General features: G+C 43.5%; 1 protein-coding gene across 2 annotated transcripts; it reads right to left on the bottom strand.

Annotated features, from left to right (window-relative positions):
* Positions 1 to 752: 752 nt before the first annotated feature.
* On the bottom strand, positions 753 to 21,846 carry ube2ql1 (ubiquitin-conjugating enzyme E2Q family-like 1). 2 transcript variants are annotated; one of them, XM_050035560.1, is made up of 3 exons: positions 21,568 to 21,846; positions 20,067 to 20,985; positions 753 to 4,312 (listed from the first exon to the last, which is right to left on the bottom strand). In XM_050035560.1, the coding sequence occupies exons 2-3, from the start codon at positions 20,769 to 20,771 to the stop codon at positions 4,181 to 4,183; spliced, it is 837 nt and encodes a 278-aa protein (XP_049891517.1). In that variant the 5' UTR covers positions 20,772 to 20,985; positions 21,568 to 21,846; the 3' UTR covers positions 753 to 4,180. The 2 variants fall into 2 exon arrangements, with proteins under 2 accessions (XP_049891517.1, XP_049891519.1); XM_050035562.1 differs by lacking the exon at positions 21,568 to 21,846 and adding an exon at positions 21,424 to 21,560.
* Between the last annotated feature and the right edge of the window lie 559 nt (positions 21,847 to 22,405).

Below are 22,405 nucleotides of genomic sequence, written 5' to 3'. Positions count from 1 at the left end.
ACTTTGTCACACCTCTTGGCGTGTGAGTTGCAGGTCAGTTCACACCGCTGCAACTTTTCTCTGCAACGTTCTAAAATGGTTTCGTCTTGTTGTGAATCTTTGGTCTGAGAATGACTTTAAAGTGAACACAATAGGAGTGTTATAATCCTGTACGCCACAGCTGCACATGGTCAAACCCTAGCTGGTATTTACAGCAGGTCAGGGTTTTAAAGTTGAAAGATAAACTGGAGGTCTGGAACAAGTCTGCTCGTCTTTTTCGCTCATGTGTTCCCAAATCCCACCATTTAGGGTGGTGAAAGACGGTGTAGAAATGATGAAGTGTGTGGTCTTTACAGCGCACATAATTTAACCTTCATAAAACTGCTTGCTGTTCAGTAGGAGTCCAACCTTCATCTCTCTGCATGACCCCTGCACACACTCTGTTTAATTCTTACAGGCACCTGTGTCAGATTCGGGAGAGCACTCCACACTCAGAGAGGGAACACTGTGTTTCCATAAAGCTGGAGGCCGACTGATAAAAGCCCCAGAGTGGAGGACGGGTGATTACAGTCTGTCCTTACCGAGGATGTTAGAGCCAGTGTCTTATTGACTGCAGTAAGTGAAAGTAGGACAGTGCAGGGGCCACGCTGAGGACACAGCAGCCTGAAGTAGGTCATTAAAACACATTTAAGTGCAGCAGCACCAGAAGCTCCCAGGTGTGACGTGAGCTCATAATGCAGGTGTGAAACAAAACCACAGTCCAATCAGCAGAGTTTGAATAAGCTGTAACTTTTATTGCACATTCCTGTTTGGTCTTGCAACGACCTTTCACCTTTTGAACTTTTAAGACCTCGGTCTCGACCAAACACTCAAGTCAGGAGTGGGATAAGTCGCCCAGAGTAACTGATCACAGGTCAGATGTGCACATTCCCTTTACGAGTGAGATTTGAAGCATAGGGAGGTCATACTGATCCTTGATCTGCGACTGGGGAACACTTCAGTCCAGATCTTTGTGTTGACTGCATTACCCATAAGCCAATTCACTGTCTTAGAGTGGGACCAATGGGGAAGGGACAGTAGTGACATCATGGAGGGGACTAGGAAGTGTTCAAGGGAGCGCAGGAATTTTCTCAATTCCACTTTGATGCACTCCCAATGAAGAAAACTCCCTTTTATAATCTTGAGGCTTTGCAACCTTCTGTCCGTCTTTACTCCCTGAAATCCCCCCAATAAACACACCTTCCCCCATCACACAAATACATAGGCTATCATTCTTAGTTTGTTTGTTTTTTTCTTCTCATTTTCTTGTGACAATACCTGCAACATGCTTCAAATCTTCATTTTGGCAAACCACAAATAAATTAAAACACAAACATTCATATAACACAATGTGACATTTTCTTTTTAGGACGCTTCGAAAGAAAAAGAAATATACGTACAATACAGAACCCCGAAAGAAAGAGAGAAAAGTAAAAGACCAAGAAAAGAGAAGCATTTGCATTGTTGTTTTTCCCATGTTTTTTCTTGCTTTTCTTGAAAAAAGATATACAGTAGCTAGCTACCAATCACATATCACATGCAGATATAATACAACATAATCAGTTCACCCAGTTAGTGTCTGCAAACTACCAATCTAAACTATATCACAAAATTATTCTCTTGAAACCAGCAAACACTCAGCGTTTGAGATATTTTGTCTTAGTAATAATTCAGTTTACAGTTTTCTCCGCTGACGAGCCGAGAGATCACTAAACCATCCACCCTGAAATGACGAGCCAAATTCAAAGACGCTTTCGTACATGATCACATACCAGATGGTGTGTTGTTTTACTTTTTTACTCTTTTGCCTTTTTTTATGATGGGAGTGTACATATTTGCTCACACGTGCACTCACACACAGACGGGCATTTGTTATCGGAGTCCAAACGCGGCATGCTGGCAGCGGCTCGGCTTCAGCTCAGTGGTTTAAACATCCTGCTCCAGGATCACGGGTGGGGCCTGCAGAGAGCTGACTGGCATTGAGATGCTCCTACGCCCCTGTCTCTCCTCACCTAACCCCCCTGTCTGCCCTTCCCTCCTCCCCCCGAAACACAGACCAGGAGCGGAAAGTGACAAAATGTCAGCGCCGAGCGGGAGGTTTGACGTCCTCCATCCTTCTGCTCTCAGCTGCTCTTCTCTAACGACGCTCCGCTGAAATGTCAGACCAATTAGCAGCTTTCCCTCTGACATTCAGCTGGCAGATAGCAAAACAAACACACAAGGAGCCCGCTGGATTGGACGGACAGATAGTCTGTGGCTAGTAGGCGTCTGATTGATTGACACTGACGCTGCTGCAACCGCAGACTTAATATTAGATATTCATAAAGTCCTTTTAAAGGTTGGAACTCAGGAAGTGTGTGTCTCTTAAGTAATCGCAGCGGGCAGAGCAAATAATATGTCTTCGGCCATTTTGCAAGCCACCTGACATTTCCAGAAAGCAGTCGGTAGTGATCAAAGCCTCCCTCCTCTCCCTCTATTCTTCTTCTCCTCTCCCTACTGCCTCCTCTCTCAGCAGACATCAATCAGGAGGGCTCTGAGGCGTATTTAAAGCACCGCTCCATCTAGGGCGGCGCTCGAGCCCCTTTCTGTCTTCATTTCTGGGTGTTACCGCAGGCGTCAAGGCTGCAGGTGTACGCACAAGTGTGTGGGCGAGCTTACGTGTGTGTGTGCGTCTGGAGCTTAGCTAAACGTCCGAAGCGTATATTCTACTGACCTTTAGTTTTTCACATGGATCGGAGAGAGACAGACGATATTCAGTCACAACCACACGTGTGTTTACAGTACTAATAATCAGGAGCTGACAGAGAGAGTGGAACAAGACGGCGACGAGTAATTCAGCGGAAAAACAAAACAAAACAGCACTCCCTTTAGGCTTTAGTGTCATTCACAGTAAATCATATTCTTCTCTGTTTAAAGGGTTGTCTCCCTTGTTCACACACACACACATACACGCAGACACATACACACACTGAGGCCTGGCCTTCAGCTGTACCATCTGGTATCTAAATCATGGGAATTACAGTCTTCTTCCTCTCCTACACACACACACACACACTCTCTCACACACACACACCCTTTCACACACACACACACACACACACACACACACACACACACACACACGATAACATGAGAGTAGAGAGAGAAAAAGAGGTGACTGACTGTCATTCTATGTATCATACATAGTCTCTGCATAAAGCAACATGTGACGTTGTATTCCTCCATTAGAAATCAATATCCATCTACGCAACAGTGAGCTCTAAATTTAGCCACAAGAGACGGAGAGAAGGACAGAGAAACAAAGTGAACGAGCGAGCTAAAGAAAGAGATCGAGTAAAGAGACAGAGAGAGCACAGCTCCATGTAAATTACAATCTTCATGTTGCATTGAACTGTGAGCAACGGCACAGTCGAAAGAAAGAGGAAATGAAGGAGTGAATGAGTGAGTATAAACGCCAGTGCGCTGCCCGTCTATTAAACATTAACAGCTTCATTTATATGTAAATGACCCGACAGCTACAGAGAGAGACGGTGGGAGGGACGCCAGTTCAGTGCCGTAGAGAAGAAGGGGAAGGAGGGACGGGGAGGGAGGGGAGGATGGGATGGCGAGGACAGGAGAGGAGAGGGGGATGAGTCTCCTTCATTCAGTAGTCTTTCACACGGGTGGAAAAGTCCACACTGTCCGATTGATCCTGTACGTGCATGGGTGTGCGTTAAGACAAAAAAAAAAAAAAATCCACCGACAGTAACACACACTCAAACGCACGTACACACACTCCCAGCTGATGTCCGATGGAGTGACAACAAACACACATACACCTCCCTCTCAGGTCTTTCCAAAATGGGGGAAAGAATCTCCCTGGGCGAGAGGGAGGGGAACCAAAGTCACTTCTTGGTGGGGGAGAGACGATGATGGCGGCGTGTCTGCTCTCCGAGAGTTTCGGTGGAAGTGAGGACAAAAAAAAATAAAAAAATAAAAAATAAAAATCCAAAATATAATAACACAGACACACAAAACAAAAAAGAAAAAAAAAACTCTGAGTGAAACAACAAAAGGTGAAGATGGGAGATTGTTGAGTTAGCGTGGTGTGTCGTTTTGCGTGTCGGGGCTAGCTGGGGTTTGTCCGGCTAGCGCGGGGGTCGGAGGGCCGGTGGCCCGGCGCTCAGCCGTCGGACACGGGCGGGGACACCCAGCCGTACTTCTCGTGGGTCTTCACCAGGGACTTGAAGGTGGCCTCGGCTTCCTTACGGCTGAAAGCCTTCTTGGACTTCCCTGCTTTCCTACATATACGCCCCTGTGAGACACAGACAGAGAGGGAACAAGGTCAGGACTCTGTGGAGAGATACAAAACACAGAAACAGTCTCACTGGAGGAATCAAGTCATTCTTTACTTTCACGCACTTCTGCCACTTTGCTGTTCAGTATAAAAGGTACGATTGTAGAATCGGGGGACTTTTAAGCTGGCATCGGAGGTAGTAACGGTGCCAAAACGACCTCTGTGTAAAAAGGGACAGCTGGCACATATTATGTGTGCGACCCACCACTGAGAGATTTAAAAAGCAGCTGATAGCAGTTAGCAGCTAACTCAAAGAAGAAGTGCAGTGGACGAAAGTGTCCGCAATTTGGGACAACAATGAGATTGGGAGCTCCTTACCCTCCGAGCAGAGGACAAGATTAGCTGCCATAAAACAGGGACGCTAAATGACATGTTAAGACATTATTAATGTTTATAATGCTCTGCCGACGCATATGTTATATCTCACACTAGAGGCTGACACTGTTGTGTTACACGTGACGCTCGTTATGCCTCTGTTGATTCTGCGATGCTGGCATACTGTCTAAAATCACTCACTGGAGCGGGATGATGCTGCCATCGTTTAGTTCTGTGTAAAAATGCAAAGCAGGCATAAAGACGGGACTTCTTAGCAGCTCTGTAGTGCAATCTAAGAGAGTAAAAAGGGCTTAGGGTTCTTAGTGGTTCTGCAGACATTCATACCAAACTAAACACCAGAAAAATGTTGGCATTGTACATTTCTGCAAACCACCGATATGTTACATTGGTACGTAACTGTGCAGCAGATATATTGAAACTTTATGTTCAAACAATGCTGTGGTTAATATGAGGTTAGCTTTAGACACAAAAACCATGTGGTGATGTTTTTTTGGCTTAAAATACCTGGTCTTGAAGTGTGGGTTTGCAGAAATGTACAATGCCAACATTTTCACCAGGACAGAGGTGTATGAGGTGTCATGTCTGTCATGAAGTCTCTGGGGATTTGGGTGTTTCAAAGTGTTGAAGAGAAGTTTACATTCCACAAATGTGGGTTTTCAAAGCGGGAGGTCAACATTTTAAAAAGCTTATTCACTTTCTGGCCGAGAGTTAACCTTCACACTGTCTGAGGTTTGCCCACAGACTCCAAAGGGTGTCATTTTTGTCATGTCTCAGAGGCGCTTTAATCTGTCGTTCCAGTTTCTCAGAAGTTTATAAATCAATTTGTTCCCAATGACATCATATCTTTGTTTCCTGTTTCTGTTTTAATTAGTGATTTTTAACAGTACTAATTTATTGGGGTTTTAGGAGAGCCTCAAATGCACCCAATCCCACAGTTTAATAACAGAGCTTTTATTGAGTTCATGTTGGCCATGAGTCCTGATTTTAACCATCACACACTCATCAGTCAGGTCAGGTCAGACACATTTGTAACAGAGACAGATTTCTTCAGGTGCTCTGTAAATACTGTTCTTCACCATAAGATGATGTTCAAAGTCATAATAAAATGTTTTACGGCTATTAAATTTAATTGATCAATTCAAGGAAAATTGCTGTTTGTGAACCGTTGCTCCTCCTGTCACATGTGACAGTTTGTCCTGAACATAACAGCCTGTTGTGTGAGGTATTTATAGTTCTATGTAAACAACATTCATTTTACAGTATGTACAACTTGAACAATCTGAATTAGATTTAATAAACCTTAACTCTGACAGCGGACCATACTCAGAACAAGGTCTCTATCTACTTTTGTTTAAAAGACAAAGAATGACTTTGGATTTATTTCAGTTATTTTATATCGAGGTCAAAAAATCAACACAAGTCAAATTGACATTAAATTACTACAAACTAAATGAAACTAGAATCAAAGAATGGTGATTACTAATGTGAATGTTCTTGGGATAAAAGCTTCAATATGTAGTTTAAAAAAGAATATATTTTTGTTTCACACAATATGTGAATTAACTGTAAGTTTCCTATAATCAGATGACATTATAAATAAATACACATAATAAATAATGTTCGAAGAGGAGAGATTTATTCTGATGGTTGTTTCTTACAGTAGTTTATTCTTGGGGTTCCCAGGTGCCCCAGTATCTAGTCCTCATGCGTTAAATATGTTGGTCGAATGAGGGTTTTAAATGAAAATTTATAACATGTTTATCCACTTTAGCTTTTGCATGGATTAAAAAACGGGACATAACGTGTTAATTACTGAGATTAAAAGGTGCTGGTAGCCTGTTCTGCTAGATTTTCCCAGTCTCTGTGCAAACCTAGCTGACTACCAACATCGTTAGATACTGATGTTTGATTGAATTTAGTTTGTGACGTTGGGAGACCAAAATTACACAACAACGTCTAATGCCAATGTAAATTTGACATCTGGTTTTGTTGGTTTTAAGTTGTGTTGATAAGTAACCAAAATCCAACATCTGCAAAATATTATAATGTTCACATCCACACAATGTGAAATTCTAATGTTATTAGACATTTAAAATGTCGTCAACCAGATTTTCATATCAACTTAAAGAGTGCAACGTCTTTCTGAGCTGACCTTTGACCTTTTGGATATAAAATGTAGTCAGTCATCACTCATGTCATCATTTTATCCTGTTCGACATTTGTGGGAAAGTTTGTCATAATCAGTGTATGAATTCTTTAGTTATGGCCTGTGCTTGCTTTAGCCTCATACAACTTAAAGTACTGCACAGAGCCCATCTCTCCAAATCCAGGCTTTCCGAATTCTATACGGAGGTGAAGGATAAATGCAGCAGATGCCGGCAAACTCCTTGCGACTTGAGCCATATGTTTTATATGTGTCCGGCACTCCAAACTTACTGGGGCAGTTTTTTTACCACTTTGTCTTCAGTCCTTGACTTTGTTTTGCAACCATGTCCGCAATTTTTGGAACCCCCTCTGTTGAGGTTGCTCTTAACCCTAAACAAAAACAAATCACTGCATTCACTTCCCTATTAGCTAGACGTGTAATACTACTACACTGGAAGTCCGCCAAGAGCCCTTCTACAGCCCAATGGCTTAATGATGTCATGTTCTTTTTGAAACTTGAGAAAATAAAATACACACTGAGAGGCTCAAGGAAGAAATTCTATGACATATGGCAGCCCTTCATAGATCATTTCAACGAGTTAGTGCAGCTTCCTACCAGTTGAACCCATCAAGCATTTGTTTTCCAGTATGTACCCATCTTTTTAGCTGACTTGTTTTCTTGATCCTTCATTTTGCCTTCCTGTTGAGCATTACTACNTTGTGTTTTGTGTATGTGAATGTTCGTATTTTTATGTATAATACTGTTTATTACTGTTTTTTACTTGCTCTATAATATGCTAGTATATATATTATATTTTGGTTGGGTTATAAAAAAGAAAAAAGATATTTGTATTGTACTCTACTATGAGCAATGCTGTACAGGATATTTTTTTTGAATAAACAAATCTTTAAAAAACAAACAAAAAAAGACTGACATTAAATAAAAGTGTAACAAAGAAAAAAAAAAAAAAAGACATGTTTTGTGACGTTACAGCGACCTTTGACCTTCAACCATGAAATTCTTACCAGTTCATCGTTGAGTCCAAGTGGACGTTCGTGCCAAATTTTAGGAAGTTCCTTCAAGTCCTTCTTAAGATATTGCATTTACTAGCATAAGACAGATGCAAGGTCACAGTGACCTTTGACCACCAAAATCTAATCAATTAATCATTGGTCGAATTGGATGTTTGTGCCCAATTTGAAGAAACATGTTCACAAGAATGGGATGGATGGATGGACTGACATCCTATTGACGTATGGTGCCAGCTAGCTTGGAAGCTAAGCTAACTGCTTGCTAACTGTAGCCAAATCAATCCTGTCATGTACGTTAGAGGAAGTGATTTACAAAAGTATTAACAAAAAAGTCCAAGTAGATAAAGACAATATAACTAAACAGGTCAATAAATATGTTGAAACATTAAACATTCAAATGTTGTTTTTGTGTGTCTGATCAAAGACGTTGGTAGAGAGGTGTTGTGCTGCAGAAAGTTGGACTCATGACCTCAGTATTTCAAACCTCTTGGCTGCAGCCCTGCATAAAGTTACACTGTCTGCCAAAGCTGCTATTTCCACACAATATATTTGTCTGTCTGTCAGTCAGACGGAAAACCCCCAAATCATAAATTAATTTTTACAAAACTGGACAGACAAGCAGGACCTGAGCCAGAGAACAATTGATTAGATGTTGGCGATGATGTCAGTGTAGGACCTCCGCCATTAGGTGATTCATGAGCTTTTGTTTTGCCATAACTATGAAATTAATGGAGACAGAGGCGTCCTGCCAAGTCCTGTTGTTGTTGTGTTTACCAGCCTACAAAAATATAAAGCTACTATGTGCAGACTCTTTATGACTGCAGCTTCTGTTTAGACATACAATTATTGATCAATCTTATGATCATTATCTTGGAAAGTCTATTAAATAAAAAAGGAAAATGGCCGTAACAGTTATCTAAAGGTCACAGTGACGTCTTCAAATATCTAATTCAGTCTGATTGAGTTGATTGAGTTTAAAACCAAAGATATTCAGTTTATGATCATATAGAACAGAGTAAAGCATCAAGACACTAAAGATGCTGCATTTTTAAAATCTGACACATCAGTAGGAGGAAAGAAATGTCTTGTTGCATGTTGACATTGATTTTGCTTTCTGGGTCACAAGAAGAATATCATTCTGGGAAATTACACAAAAAACAGCTTATGTCAAAATATTATTTGTCAGATCTGGATATGTGTTGTCAGATCAAAAGAAAGATGGCTCCCCTGCTCACCACTGTCAGTCGTCTTGTCAAGCTCATTTTAGAAAAAACGCTTTCAAGTCTCTCCAGACAAACTATAGAACGACAGAGACACAGCCCACGCATGCACATGGATGAACTCGCCGGTGAACGCTGCTGGGGACATGTTGACAGGCCAAGTGGTCCGACTGCAGGTTGATAAACATTAGATCAACGTTTAAAGGCAGGGGAAGGGCTTTTAAGACGTCAGGTTTGATCACAAGTGAAAAAATACACCCTCCACTACACCGGGCGACGGGGGGCTAAGTGAGGACGAGCACCAACAACTGCACCGAATGATGAAAGGGTTGTAAATATGACAGAAGATAAATATATGAGCATGTAACCCTCTTGTGCTCGGTGTGAAAAGCATCTCACTCAGAGCGCCGTGACATCACGCAGAAGACATTTTCACCCAGGCACCACCTCGCTGAAGCCCTCCCTCCTTCACACACCGGAGCTAATAATAAGTGTGGGATGTCATGGGGGCGAAAAAGAAAAAACTGGAGAAAAGAGGTGTGGGCGTGACAATAAAGCTGCTTATTCTGTCGTTGGCAGCGGTGCTAAGTCTTCCCTAAAGAAGAATGCGTGGGAGGAGGAATAAAAAAAGCAACAACTTTGATAGATATGCAGCCATGACAACACCACCATAACAACGCTGTGATACATATGAATGTCACTACTGTTTGAGTGAATCATTTCGTTTATAACTGGAGCCTCTGCCTTGCAGTTAGGTGCTTCTGCCAACGTTTACGTCCATGTCTGTGAAAAGATGGACGCTTCACACATATATTAACCCGGCAGCACAGAGATCTGAACAATCAGCACAGTTTCAAGATGGACACACAAGATTAGAGTCCTCAAATGTCTCCCCTTCTGTTCACAGTTAAGCTGACCTTTGACCTTTTGGATATAAAATGTCATCACCCATGTCATCATTTTATCCTGTTCGACATTTGTGTGAAAGTTTGTCACAATCAATGTATGGATTTTTGAGTTATGGCCAAAAACATGTTTTGTGACGTCACAGTGACCTTCAACCATGAAATTCTAATCAGTACATCGTTGAGTCCAAGTGGACGTTTGTGCCAAATTTGAGGAAACTCCATTGAGGCCTTTTTAAGATATTGCATTCATGAGCATGAGACAATGCAAGGTCACAGTGACATTTGACCACCAAAATCTAATCAAGGAATCATTGTGTTGAACTGGACGTTTGTGCCCAATTCAAAGAAACATGTTCACAAGTATGGGATGGATGGACAACCCGAAAACATAGTGCTTCCTGCCACAGTTTTTAGAGGCATAAAAATCCCCTCCAACACACAGACACATCCCAAATAGTCGGTTGCGTCTGCACAGTAAATCTCTATCCGCTGGTCACACTGCAGCTGTACTGAGGTCTCTGTTGGAGTCGACTCACCGGACACCAGCCTGCTGCTGTGTAATATGTCAGGTACCTTACTGTATTTGTTTGTACATGTTCTGTAACACTGCACCACTTCCCTCTACCCTGAGCGTTTCTTGGCAGGGAGAAAATGGCACTGAGGCCACTCCACTCCACTGAAACCAATACTAATGAAATTCTTTTAGCTCCTCTGCATGCTGCAGTGCAGATAAATACCCTCACGTTGTTCGACATCCATGGTCTGCACCTTGATGCTGCAGCTACATGCTCCTGTACACATTTTTAGGAGGAAAATGCTGCGTAAATGGAGCTTTAATCCTTACAAGGTTGGGCATTGGTATCTACGGACACAATATTTGATACACTGGGCAACGATGATCAACTTTCTCTCTCATATCAGTTTGTACTGTAAATATAACACTTTAGCCAGTTAGCTTAGCTTAGCATAACAACTGGAACAGGTGGAAACAGTTAGCCTGGCTCTGTCCAAAGCAACGCTCTCTCATACCTAAATGACACAATGGATGTGTAGGAACATACATGTACGTGTTTAACTACATGTCTTTATGCCTCTTGAGATTTAAGGAGGAGCATATTTCAATAGACCATATATTCCAATTCAAATGTTGCCTCCTCTACTCCATGATACTGTAACAATGCGCAAAATCGCTAAGCAACACAACTCGATAGGTAACACACATCAACAGAACACCAGTCTATTGGCATGTGCATGTTAGAGCATGTGTGTATCCTACTGGCTTACTGGTTGCCGCCACTTTTTTCTGTTCTCACACGTCAGTTACCACTGACATCAGGATTGTGTCGTTGTGGAAGCGTAGCGTCCACCCTCTAAATCCAATGCCTTCTCATCCCAACTCGTCAAATACCGCCTCTTTGTCTGTGGACTTTCACGTCCACATATGATGCACTAGGTGTCCTCCAGCGTCTGTGGTTGACGTTCCGAGACAACATGTAAATTTACGCTTGTTACATGCATTATGTCTTTTTAAAATACACTTCCGTTTTTGAATGTACAGTTTCTGCTTGTTAGATGGATACAGCCTTTTCAAAATACACTTACAACGTCGGTAAAACACCTCGTAGTTACGTTAATTTCCTTGTGCAACAAAAGCACGTGGTTAGCTTAGAATAAAAAATCATGGTTTAGCTCAACATGCACACAACACTGCTAAAGCTCCTCTCTCACCTCATAAAAACGAAGTGAGCAACGAGCTCCCGGGTGAAAGTTTGGGGTTTGTTGGCAATGCACAGCTGTAGGCTGGTGCGTTTCATGACACTGCCACAGGTGCCCCCGCGCACTGGCATCTTACATGGACGTCCACTGACATAAGGCCCGTTTCCACTGAAGATGTTCCTGGTACTATTTGGGGGCCAGGAACTTTACAGAAACGTCCTCTCGCTCGGCCCTCTCAACCGCCGTGTCTCCACTGAGAGGGCGGAGTAGGAGCAAGGTTCCTGTAAAGTTACCGGGCTCTGGATGTGACGTAATCATTGCACGACCATTTTGACCGGGGCGACGCAGCAAAGAAACAAAGAAGAACAACAACAAATATTTGTCGTACGATTTGTCTTCCATTTCTTGCTTTTCTTCTTAAGACTCCTTTTAAAAAATGCGACTCCTCATCTGCTGAGTTTTAAAAATGCCGGCTATTTTGTCGCTTTCTGTTGACGTCACATCCCTCCTTGAGTATATCCAATCAGCACCAAGTAATCCCCAAGCCCCAGCCAGGAGTTTCTCGGGGCTGTTCTGAGTACCTACTCCGAGGCAGGGACTTGTTTAGCCCCTGTAAAAGTTCCGGAACTCTGTCCTTCGGGGGTGGTTCCTGCGGTGGAGACACGCACCAACGGCCCCGGCCCCGTAAAATTACCCTGAAGTTCCTGCGGTGGAAATGGACCTATAGCACCGGTATTGGATGACTTTGGTGCGTATTACACCGTCACAAAAGGTGCCTTTGTGCGTCTGTATCTAACGTCCAGATCACTGATAAAGTGGTGGTATTTGACGAGTTTGGAATGAGAACGGGCTGCAAGTTCCCTCAGTTTACCAATGTTAACTCTGTCAGCACTGTTGCCATTTTTTTAGCGCTGTTTATGGTGTTAGCACCATTATGCTGAGACCTGTGTCCAGAGTACTCATGCACTGAATTTCACATAGAGCTCCTTTAAGGATGTAGAATTGTGGGACTTGTATTTGCCTTTTTCTGTTTGTTTCTCTCTGGTTAACAGTGTTACGGTACTTTCATATCTATGCCTCAGCAAAACTTCTGTGTGAGTCTGTACATGGGCCCTGTGTACTATATGAACACATTATACCTCTTTGCCACCCTTTGCCTTTGTACATGGGTTTTTTAAACTCGGGTACACCTGCTAAAAATATACGATGGACTCCTTTCCCATTGCCAGCAGAGTGCAGCAGTGTAGACGGCTCTGCTGCAGATAAGGATGCCTCTCTGTGTTTTTACCGGTGCATTACGTCCAATGTCACAGACAGGCCAGAGAACAGGTAAGTGAACAATTGAAGCAGCACAGAGGGCCAGTGAAAATGTTATGATAGTTACTTTTATTTAACTTATTCAGTCTGTCTTTCTAACTCTACGCAGACTCATTCTGGAGCGATGTCTGAGTGCTGCTTGGGCGGGAACAGACTGTGTTCTGTGGCAGCGCGTCATTGTATCTTGCCAGTTAAGAGGCTAAACTTAGCGTGTTCACATGGGTGTTGTGTTTCCATTAATGCTGATCAGAGCTGATAGCTGATAAACATCCGTGACTGCTGCAGAGTCACTTTAACCCGTGTGTGAATGCTGATGGTAACCTTCCCACAAACGCCAGATGTTAGCAGGTGTTATTGGGTTTTTATGAGGTGAGAGAGGAGCTTTAGCAGTGTTGTGCTTTGCATGTGAATTGAATGTTTAGTTCTTGTGGCCACTGGTGTTGTTTGAGTTGTAATAAAGGAAAAAGCACAATAAAAATGGGGTATTTTGCAGCATGCATTAGAGCTCACAGTGTTTTTCACAACCTTTGTCTCGACACCAGGAAAGAAGAGCAACAAACACAAGACTCAGATGAGGACGAGAGAGATTAAACAAGACAACAATTCATCTCATATCGGTGACATTAGCCCGGGGAGAACACCAGTGCTAAATTGTTTAAAGCTGTCAGCTCCTTTAACAAGCAGTGGATTTTGGGACCACAGTTTCAAACCGCACGCTCTTCCCTGCAATGAGACGCATCAAACACTCCGGAGTTAATTCTCTGCTCCCGCGACAGCTGATGGATGATCAGCGTGTCCTATTGCGTACTTGCTCGGCTATTTTGGGTCAAAAGTGATGCAGGGGATAAAGGGAGATGAGGTGATAACGTTGAATGATCTGGAGATTAGGGTTACAGTTTCCATTCCTGTAGCAACACTGGCCTCATTTCACCACGGGGCTTAGCGGCACTCGCACTCTCAATTTGTCTCTCTCAGACAGACACATTTTGAAGAGCTTGTCCCATCGTCACGACTTGTATTTTAATCAATATTGAAATCAACCCCTGTTATAAATGTCCACCATGACGGGTTATTAAATGTGACGCATGAAACACTTCAAATAAAGCCAGACAAGTGAAACTGAAGACAGTGACTCGACTGTGGAAGTTGTTTTGTGCTGGAAACAAGAAAACTTTCCCTCTGTTGGAAGAGTTTGTCTCTTGTTTAGAGGAACTCAAAACATGACGCAACCAGTGACTCATTCAGAGAGATATTAAAGGCAGCCTTCCTCGGGGACTTGCTTTGATCCGCGCAGCCTTTAAAACACAAAATAAACCGAGTGTCACCTAAGCAGCGCCGCCTGAAACCTGCTCTGCCTCCATGTGACGCCGCAGGCCTGTAATACAGATTACCCAGGCTGACAAACACAGATAATGCGGCAGGCTGGCGACCGTCACAGCACCGGTGGAACGCCGGGATGTGCTGTTGTTCTCTTTTCACATCACCAGCAACCTCATAAAAACGCATATCTTCACATGCTGCCATATGGCTGCTGTCACCACCTCAAAATGGCGGCGGCTGCCTTGGATATCGTCATGGCAATTGGCCATTAAAGAGGTGTGATTACCATGGTGATAGATGACAGGGAGGAATGTAGCCTCATCTTGTTGTCATTAAACGAATCACTGTGGGCGTCGGGTACATGTTTCTACACACAATAGCAGGCAGTTGACACTGGTTTGGTCCCTGTGAGGGAATCATGGAGCTGTGTGTGTGTGTGTGTGTGTGTGTGTGTGTGCAGACAAATTAGGCTGTTTGCATAAGGCTACACTGGAAACAGTAGCTGTGTGTGATAGTAAGAAAGGAGGAAAGATGAAGTGGGTGTGTCAATGAAAGAGTGAGAACATGCATGTGTATCGATGCACGACGAGCACGACAGGGTGAAACTGAGCATTAATTAGCGCCGATGCGTTCGCAGTCATCAAGAGCGTCTCAGTGCGATTCATCCAAAGATGGGCCAAGAGAGTTAAAATATCAGATCGTGAGAAAAAGAATGGGCAAACAAAAGAGTGTGTGTGTGTGTGTGTGTGTGTGTGTGTGTGTGTGTGTAAGTGTGTGTGTTGCGGTTCAGCTGAGTGAGCGCCCCGGGCCTATACAGTGCCATGTCAGTGTTTATCTATTTCAGCTAAGCGCTCGCTCGTTGAGAGGTACACACTCGTGTAAAGTGGCTGCTGGGTAATCGTGTGAATGGAGATCAGTCAATGGGCAGAGGAGGGAAGGCCCCAGTGCATGTTGGGAAGCAGCTCTGGGGGCAAGGGGGGGGTGGGATTGCATAACGCAGACATGTGCTTAACGGGGTCGGGATAAACAAACAGGGATCAATGTCATCATCATCCTCATCAGATCATTAAGGAGAGCCCTGTGGGACTGGCGGCGGGGTCATCACAGGGTAATGCCACGGCTTTTTTTTTTTTAAAGTTAGTGTCAGTTTAGGTTCCTCTGTCTGCACACAGCCAGTCATGCTTATAAAGATGGACTCAGTAGAACAATAATCTGTCACAGATAACAGGAAACTTAGAGGGGAAATCCACATTCCCCACGATACGCTCTGTGTAAGTTAAACAGTACGTCCTCTGAAGGAACGGTCCAAAATTGTGACAAACATATTTGGAGAAATACACATTTAACCCACAAGTTGTGGGTTTGGAGAGAAGTGGGCACGTCAGAGCGCTGTGGGTTAAATGGCATGTTTCATAAGCACTGGGAAACTGAAATTTACAAGTTCTCTGTTGGAAATTTTAACTGAAATACCCACTGAAGTCTGATTTTCTACCCTGAAAGTCAGGGGAATATCTCACCAACTCTGACCTCAAAATCCAACATGGCTGCTCTGCACATCAACAATAGTGAAAGCTGTAGTGAGACACTGTTTATTAGCACTTCAGCACACAGCACTGTCCAACTTCTACCTGTGGTCACGTTTCTACGGTGGCTGAAGTGCAAAATATAGCGTAAAGCGCTGTTGTCAACTGGTATTGCTGACAATGTGTTGGTTTTCCAACTTGTTTACTGGAATCTGGTCAACTCAGGTGTGACATCATTCCCAGCTCCGACTTCCAAGGTAAAGAAACCGAATCACAATGTTTTCTTTCACAATAACTTCCAGGTAGAAAACTCCCTGTGTCACTTACATGAAATCAAACGGCACTGAACAAACGCTGCCTCGATTAGTACGTTTTAGCAGCCTGAAAAAGACCCACAAAAATAATCAGTATCAGTTAAAGTGTGCGTTTTATTTAGAATATTTTCGCCACTCTTCCTTACTGTCAGAAAGCCTTTTCCAAATGGGAACTGGTCTACCAGTATGCCAGCAGATTTGGTTTATCAAAGATGCCAGCAAAGCAAGGAAGTACATAAAATAAGCACAGCAGGAAAATCAGATAAGGTCGCACCGCTCTGTTGAACTATAAATATTTAAATGTTATATTTAAACAACAGAAATCAGCAAGTTTGACAGTTTTACACGTCTCCACAGTTGTAATCAGCTGCCAGTTATCTACCTGGAAGTGTTTGCTGGTGTTAGCGCAACTCAGTCTAAGGAACGCAGCGTACTGTAAAACATTATCCAGGTGCATTATGGGAAATGTAGGTTCTAGTGCGAGTGAGTCTTAACCCACAGTGGAGACTAAACATCAGAATATCTCGGCCTCTGCTGCTTTCATTTTGACCATTTTTGTTTTAATCTGTCTCTTGTGAATCTCCAAACATAATGAAAGTGATACTAAGCCTCTGGAATTCCCCTTTAATTTGGTTTGGTCAGGTTTGATCCTTATTTAATAATGTAAATGTACAGAACTGCAACTGACGACTATTTTCATTACCATGAATCTGTCAATGATAGTTTTAATAATCAACAGACTGCTCAGCATAAAATGAAATAAATTAAGGTAAAAATGTCCAACTCAAGTTTCTGAAGTCCAAAACAACTTCATGACAATATATATATCTATACATATATATATATATATATATATATATATATATATTTCAGTCTCAATTATTAAGAAAAGCAGCTGGTTATTACATTTGAGAAGGAGGAACCAGCGAATGTGCACTTTTGCTTAATGAGCGTGTCTTCAGGTGTTGAACACTTGATTTTAAAATCCTTTTCAAAATAATTTTGAACCAAATTTAGGGCTGCTTTTTGGACAAATCATCTTTTTCCTATGCAGGTGAGTGTAAAGGTAAGTAATGTGGTCCCGTGCAGAGGCAGGTTTTCTGTGTGATTATGGTTATTAGAGTCAGTTCGGATAAATATTTTGCCAACAGATAAGTGCAGGTGTAAAGTAAAGAGACAGTGTTAGGGTCAGTGGGAATTTGGACTTTCGCACAGAAGAGCTTGACTTAGTTTGAAGAAAAGAAATTAAAAGATGGATACATGACATTAGATAAACAGTTTGTGGCAGACTATTTATGACTTTTAAGGACTAATATTTATACATTTGAATTTAAGACATTTTAAGACTTTTTGGGAGCCTGCAGACACTCTGTTAATAAATGACTCGTAAGGAATAATTAATTATCAAAACTGTTGTCAAATCACAGCTTGTGTCCTTTTTTTAACACTTGATAGTTAATTTCAAACTACATTTAACACGTCTGTATTTTCAAATGAATGATGAACAGCTAACATTTAACAGAGCTATATTTAACTCAGCGAAGGGATGACGACTGGAGCGTCAGCGTGAGCATGAGTGATTGACAGTTTACAGTAATGAATAGCGAAGAAATGTTTGCAAAGAAATCTAATCAGCTGTGCAAATGGAGAAGAGGAGAAGAGGTTAAAGCCAGGAGTATAAACCTAAATGATACTGCTGTACAGACAACAATACAGCAGCACAGATCGATTACCAAATCTGCTTACACCACAGATGCACCTACTGCACATGATGCAGAGTTTGTCTCCACTCGACAACTGTTTCCACCTCCTGCACAGCACTGTGAGGCTTAACTCACTGTTACACAAGACAGATGACTCTGTGCCAGTGACTGTCCTAAAACTGGAAGTTAAGTATCTGACGACCAGACTGGTATCACCTCACCTCAGCCTGTGTGACTCTGTGTGTGTGTGTGTGTGTGTGTTCCCTCACATCTGCTGGTGAAGACATGTGCAGCTCTGTTGACTTTCACCTCATCACTCCGTCACTGTGTGTATCCTCTCGCACTAAGAATAGGTAGGAAGCTTCTAAACAAGCCGCATCACTATTGTCACAGCAAACTGGTGCCCAAGGACTGATAATTATACATCCTGTGTGCAAAGGGTTATATATAGTTGTGTGTTTGTCATGATGCGTTAGAGACGGGTACATCTCCCGGAAAAATGAGGACATAAGCATGCAAGCGCCTGTGTGGGCACATATCCACAGAGGAGGCAAACAAAGAGATAAAGATGGGTGCACACACACACACACACACACAGGAATAATTAATCAATATTGTTTCCATTAGCAAACTGGAGAGGGAAGACACTGCACCATAATTAGGGAGCACTGCGGAGCTGCTAGCTCATCTCTTCAAGCAGCAAATCAAGATGAACCCACACACACACACACACACACACATTTCTCCCTGTGTCTTTGCTGTGGGTACATTTTTTGCATGACCTCTCTTGGCAACAGATGCTTAATGACCACAGAGGACTCAGGAATAATGTTCAGTTATATCATCAAAGACAAAAAAAAGCTCCAAGTGTTGGGGGCAGGGCGGGAGAACCCAGTGACAGTTTACGTAAGGTCTCCTGCCACAGCGCTGTCATGCTGCTGACGTCAGACTGAGAGTCGGTGAGGAGGGAGATGCAGAGTGTACGGGTGGAATGAAAGGAGCCGGACACAAGAGTGAGCATTTGAAAACACTATTAGAAAATTCTGATCTGGGTGGAAAATAGAAAATCTATTCTGAGTTGAAACGATTATAGCCTACAGTGCATTTGGAGATGCAGCCATTTCCATGCTGCTGCTGCTGCTGCTGCTGCTGCAGTGCACTGAGGATGTGAAAAACAGATTTGACAGGATTACATAATCCAGTCAGTCTAAGTCAGCGAGGACTGCTGGTAGGTAGGCTACCTGCTGTCTCCATTATTCATCTGCCTTTCTATCCATCACCACACATGTTGAGTAACTGTGTCATTCCTCCTTTGGAACAATCTAGTGGGAGTGCAGATATATTGTGAGACTCCATCAGAGCCCGTGCAGGGACTGTTCCATTGCATGGCAGCAGGTCTTTGTTGTCAAAGGATGCTGATTTATGGGAGCAATAAAAGGAGAGCAAACCGGGACTGCAGGGAGGAGCTGGCATCAAGGAGACACTGAGCTTTGCACTGCATGAAATGGCTGCCGTAAAGTCACATAAAGATTAATAATATTCACGATCATGGGTTTGCTCTCAGCAGACAGGAGGGGGGTGAGTACAGGCCTGAGATATGGCTACAGCAGCTATGGCTCACACACAGCTCAGTGAAGGCTATAAATAGACTCAACATAAAGGAATACATCAATTTTACTGAATAATTTGGCACTGTTGTGATATTTGTTTTTACATTATAAAGAGTAAAACTGCCTCCTATTGGGGAATATTTCCTAAACACTTGTTTCATGAATTTTCCTAAAAACAGGAAGGAGAGAAGGAAGGAAGAGATCACTCCACTAGTGTCCAAAATTGACGCTTATATAAAGGACATGGTAATTGCTACTTGATTAGCATTGGAAATAGATGAAATTAACAAAAGCATATTTTCATAATTTTTTTCTGGAATATATCAAATTAAATCCTGGCTCAAACACCCACATTACACTAAAAGCCTCGCCATGGCTGACATGTGTTTTACATGCGTAAAAGCAGTTTTACGCGTTAATTACGCATGACGCATGGATGCCTAATGGGATTGCTCACATCCAGTGCGTGTCATGGCTGAAACTAAATGTACTAGAGATGATTAACATGCCGTGTGGTTGATGATATTCCATGCACGGACCCTCACCCACCAGCCCTTCCTCCCCTCACCTGTCCTTTTACGAGGCTGGCCGCAAACTGCCTCATGACCGCCTCCACCGTGTAGGCGCTGGACCATCCGCGGGGGGTCAACAGCTCCATGCATATGGCCCCGCCGTCCAGCACGTAGCCGTTCTCCAACCGTGGCGTCAGGACCCGCATAAACGGCGGCGAGAAGGGGAAATTATCAGGAAAGGTGACGTTGAGCAGAATGAACTCGGTGCTGGTCTCCTTCATGTCCTGCCACAGCGCCGAGTCCTTGTCCACCTGGTGCAGCTTGACGTTCCAGTCATACAGGTTGTCCTCCACCAGCTCCACCGTGATGAAGTTGTCCCCTAACCTCCTGATCTCCTGTAGCTCCTTCATCAGCCTCCGCGTCCGGACCTGGGTGCAGTGTTGCCGGTGAGGCGCCAGCGGTGGTATGGAGGAGGCACTGGTCGCTTTACTCCCGCCTCCTCCCGTCTGCTGCTTCTCCTTTGCATCCTTGCCCTGCTTATCCTTGCCGGACGGCTTGTCCTTGCCGAGCTGGTCCAGCTTCCTCGCCTTAATCTCCGGGGTGCTCAGGATGTTGGTTTCGTTGGCGGTCTGACAGTGTTTGTTGGCGTTGTTTTTCTGGTTCCCTTTGGTCCCCTTTAGTGAGCCCTGATGGTGCTTTGGGTCTTCGGTGTCTCGGTCGTGCAGGCGGATCAGACCGATCTTCCGCAGTAGAGTGGCCATAATTTTCACAGATCTATATTTCTCCGCCGATCCCCCCGCACAGGGGCAAGAATCACCCTCTACAGCCGGTCCCCGCTCACACAGAGGACCTGCACCGATGCCGATTATTAACCTTGTACCGCAATCCCCCCTCCGCTCACTGCAGCCTCAGGATCAACACAACCGGGGAGCCTGTGCAGTCTTCTCCTCAGTGCATCGTCTCGACGCGGCTCGACTGGAGACAAAAACATCACATTAATGCCAGTTCAGATTAATATTCATCTTCACACAACACTAAACAGTTTATTTAAAACACATCGATGGAATCCAGTCATTTCTCTGACCGACATGATGACTGTGACTGCAGTGGTCCAATGATAGGACGATGCGTTACGCAGAGCTGATGATGTTATAATACATTTAACACAAGGCTGCGTTACGTGTTCTCACAGCGGAGACACGGGTTACAGGAATATAGAACAAAAAATATAGAAGGAGCCATGATGGATGACTGAAGGATAAACACCACAATGCATCACAAGGTTATTATAACAAATTATCTCTAATGATACAAGACACACTGACTCATACAGAGACAGGCTGTGGGAGAATAAAACATGTAATAAATACAGGATAAACTGAAGGATTATATCATTATAGAGGATTAAATTACCTCACAGTCACGATCAGATCAATATGTATCTCAAACACACTCTAACCCACACTGAGTCCTGATCATAAGCCCATCATACATGTTCCTCTCCCGCCCACACAGCCCGGTGTTACAGCAGCACACCGACAGCAGCCCGGTGCCTACCGTAGACGGCTGAAATCCACCGTATGTCCGTTTATATAAATCCCGTTATGTAGACCGGACACCGATCCCTCTGTGTGTGAAAGAAGAAATGGCTCCACCATCCAGGAGAGCCTCCGTCGGTAGGAGCTGCAGTGAGGAGGAGGAGGAGGTGGAGGAGGAGGTGGAGGAGGAGGAGGAGAGCCTTTGATGTGTGTGCAGCTGCGGCAGCTCCAGCTTTAATGCAGCCGAGGACGAGCCAGCCCCCGGTAATCCTCCTCAGCCAGGCTGTTGTCACCGGTGGAGCTGCAACGGAGACGCCCTTTCAAAATAAAAGCCCTGGCGTTAGGTTATGTTAAAAGCAAACCAAGCACCACAGTGGGGACATTCATGTGGAAATATGCTGTGTGAAATCAGGGACTGTTCTTTATTTATCAGTGGAGGGGGGGTTGGGGTTTTTTGGATCCTCCCTGCTGACGCTGCAAATGTTTTTCCTCAAGCCTCCCTGAGGGACCAGCAGAAAATGAATCACCACCATAAATGAGTGATTAGATTTTTAAAACTTCCCATTTCATGTTCAAAAGTTATAAGTTACAAGTTGAAGACAAAATCCTGGAGTTGAAAAAAGCTTCATGTTTTCATTGTTGTGCATGCCGGTTTGTTCATGTAAACGGTTTGTTTTGGGCCAAATTCTAAATGAGATGTAGATTACAGGAATCAAGATTAAGTTGATCGCGGGAAATTTGTCCTGGGCTCTTCGCCCATGCTGCAGCTAAAAAAGATACAATTTACAACATAGTACAGAATATAGTGTTTCACATTTATGAGTTTTTTCTGATTGAAGTGTTCATCGTACAGGATG

This window comes from Epinephelus moara, chromosome 22, assembly GCF_006386435.1.
Source record: "Epinephelus moara isolate mb chromosome 22, YSFRI_EMoa_1.0, whole genome shotgun sequence".
Classification (NCBI taxonomy): Eukaryota; Metazoa; Chordata; class Actinopteri; order Perciformes; family Serranidae; genus Epinephelus; species Epinephelus moara.
Note: the sequence above shows the minus strand (reverse complement) of the source record. Positions and strands in the feature narration are given on the sequence as shown.

What these genes read in the sequence shown, in the direction of transcription:
- ube2ql1 (XM_050035560.1), bottom strand. Translation starts at nt 20,771, where the DNA reads ATGGCCACTCTACTGCGGAAGATCGGTCTGATCCGCCTGCACGACCGA. An exon ending in CCAGCCTCGTAAAAGGACAG is followed by an intron (nt 4,313 to 20,066) that starts GTGAGGGGAGGA and finishes TGTGTCTCACAG; the next exon opens with GGGCGTATATGTAGGAAAGC.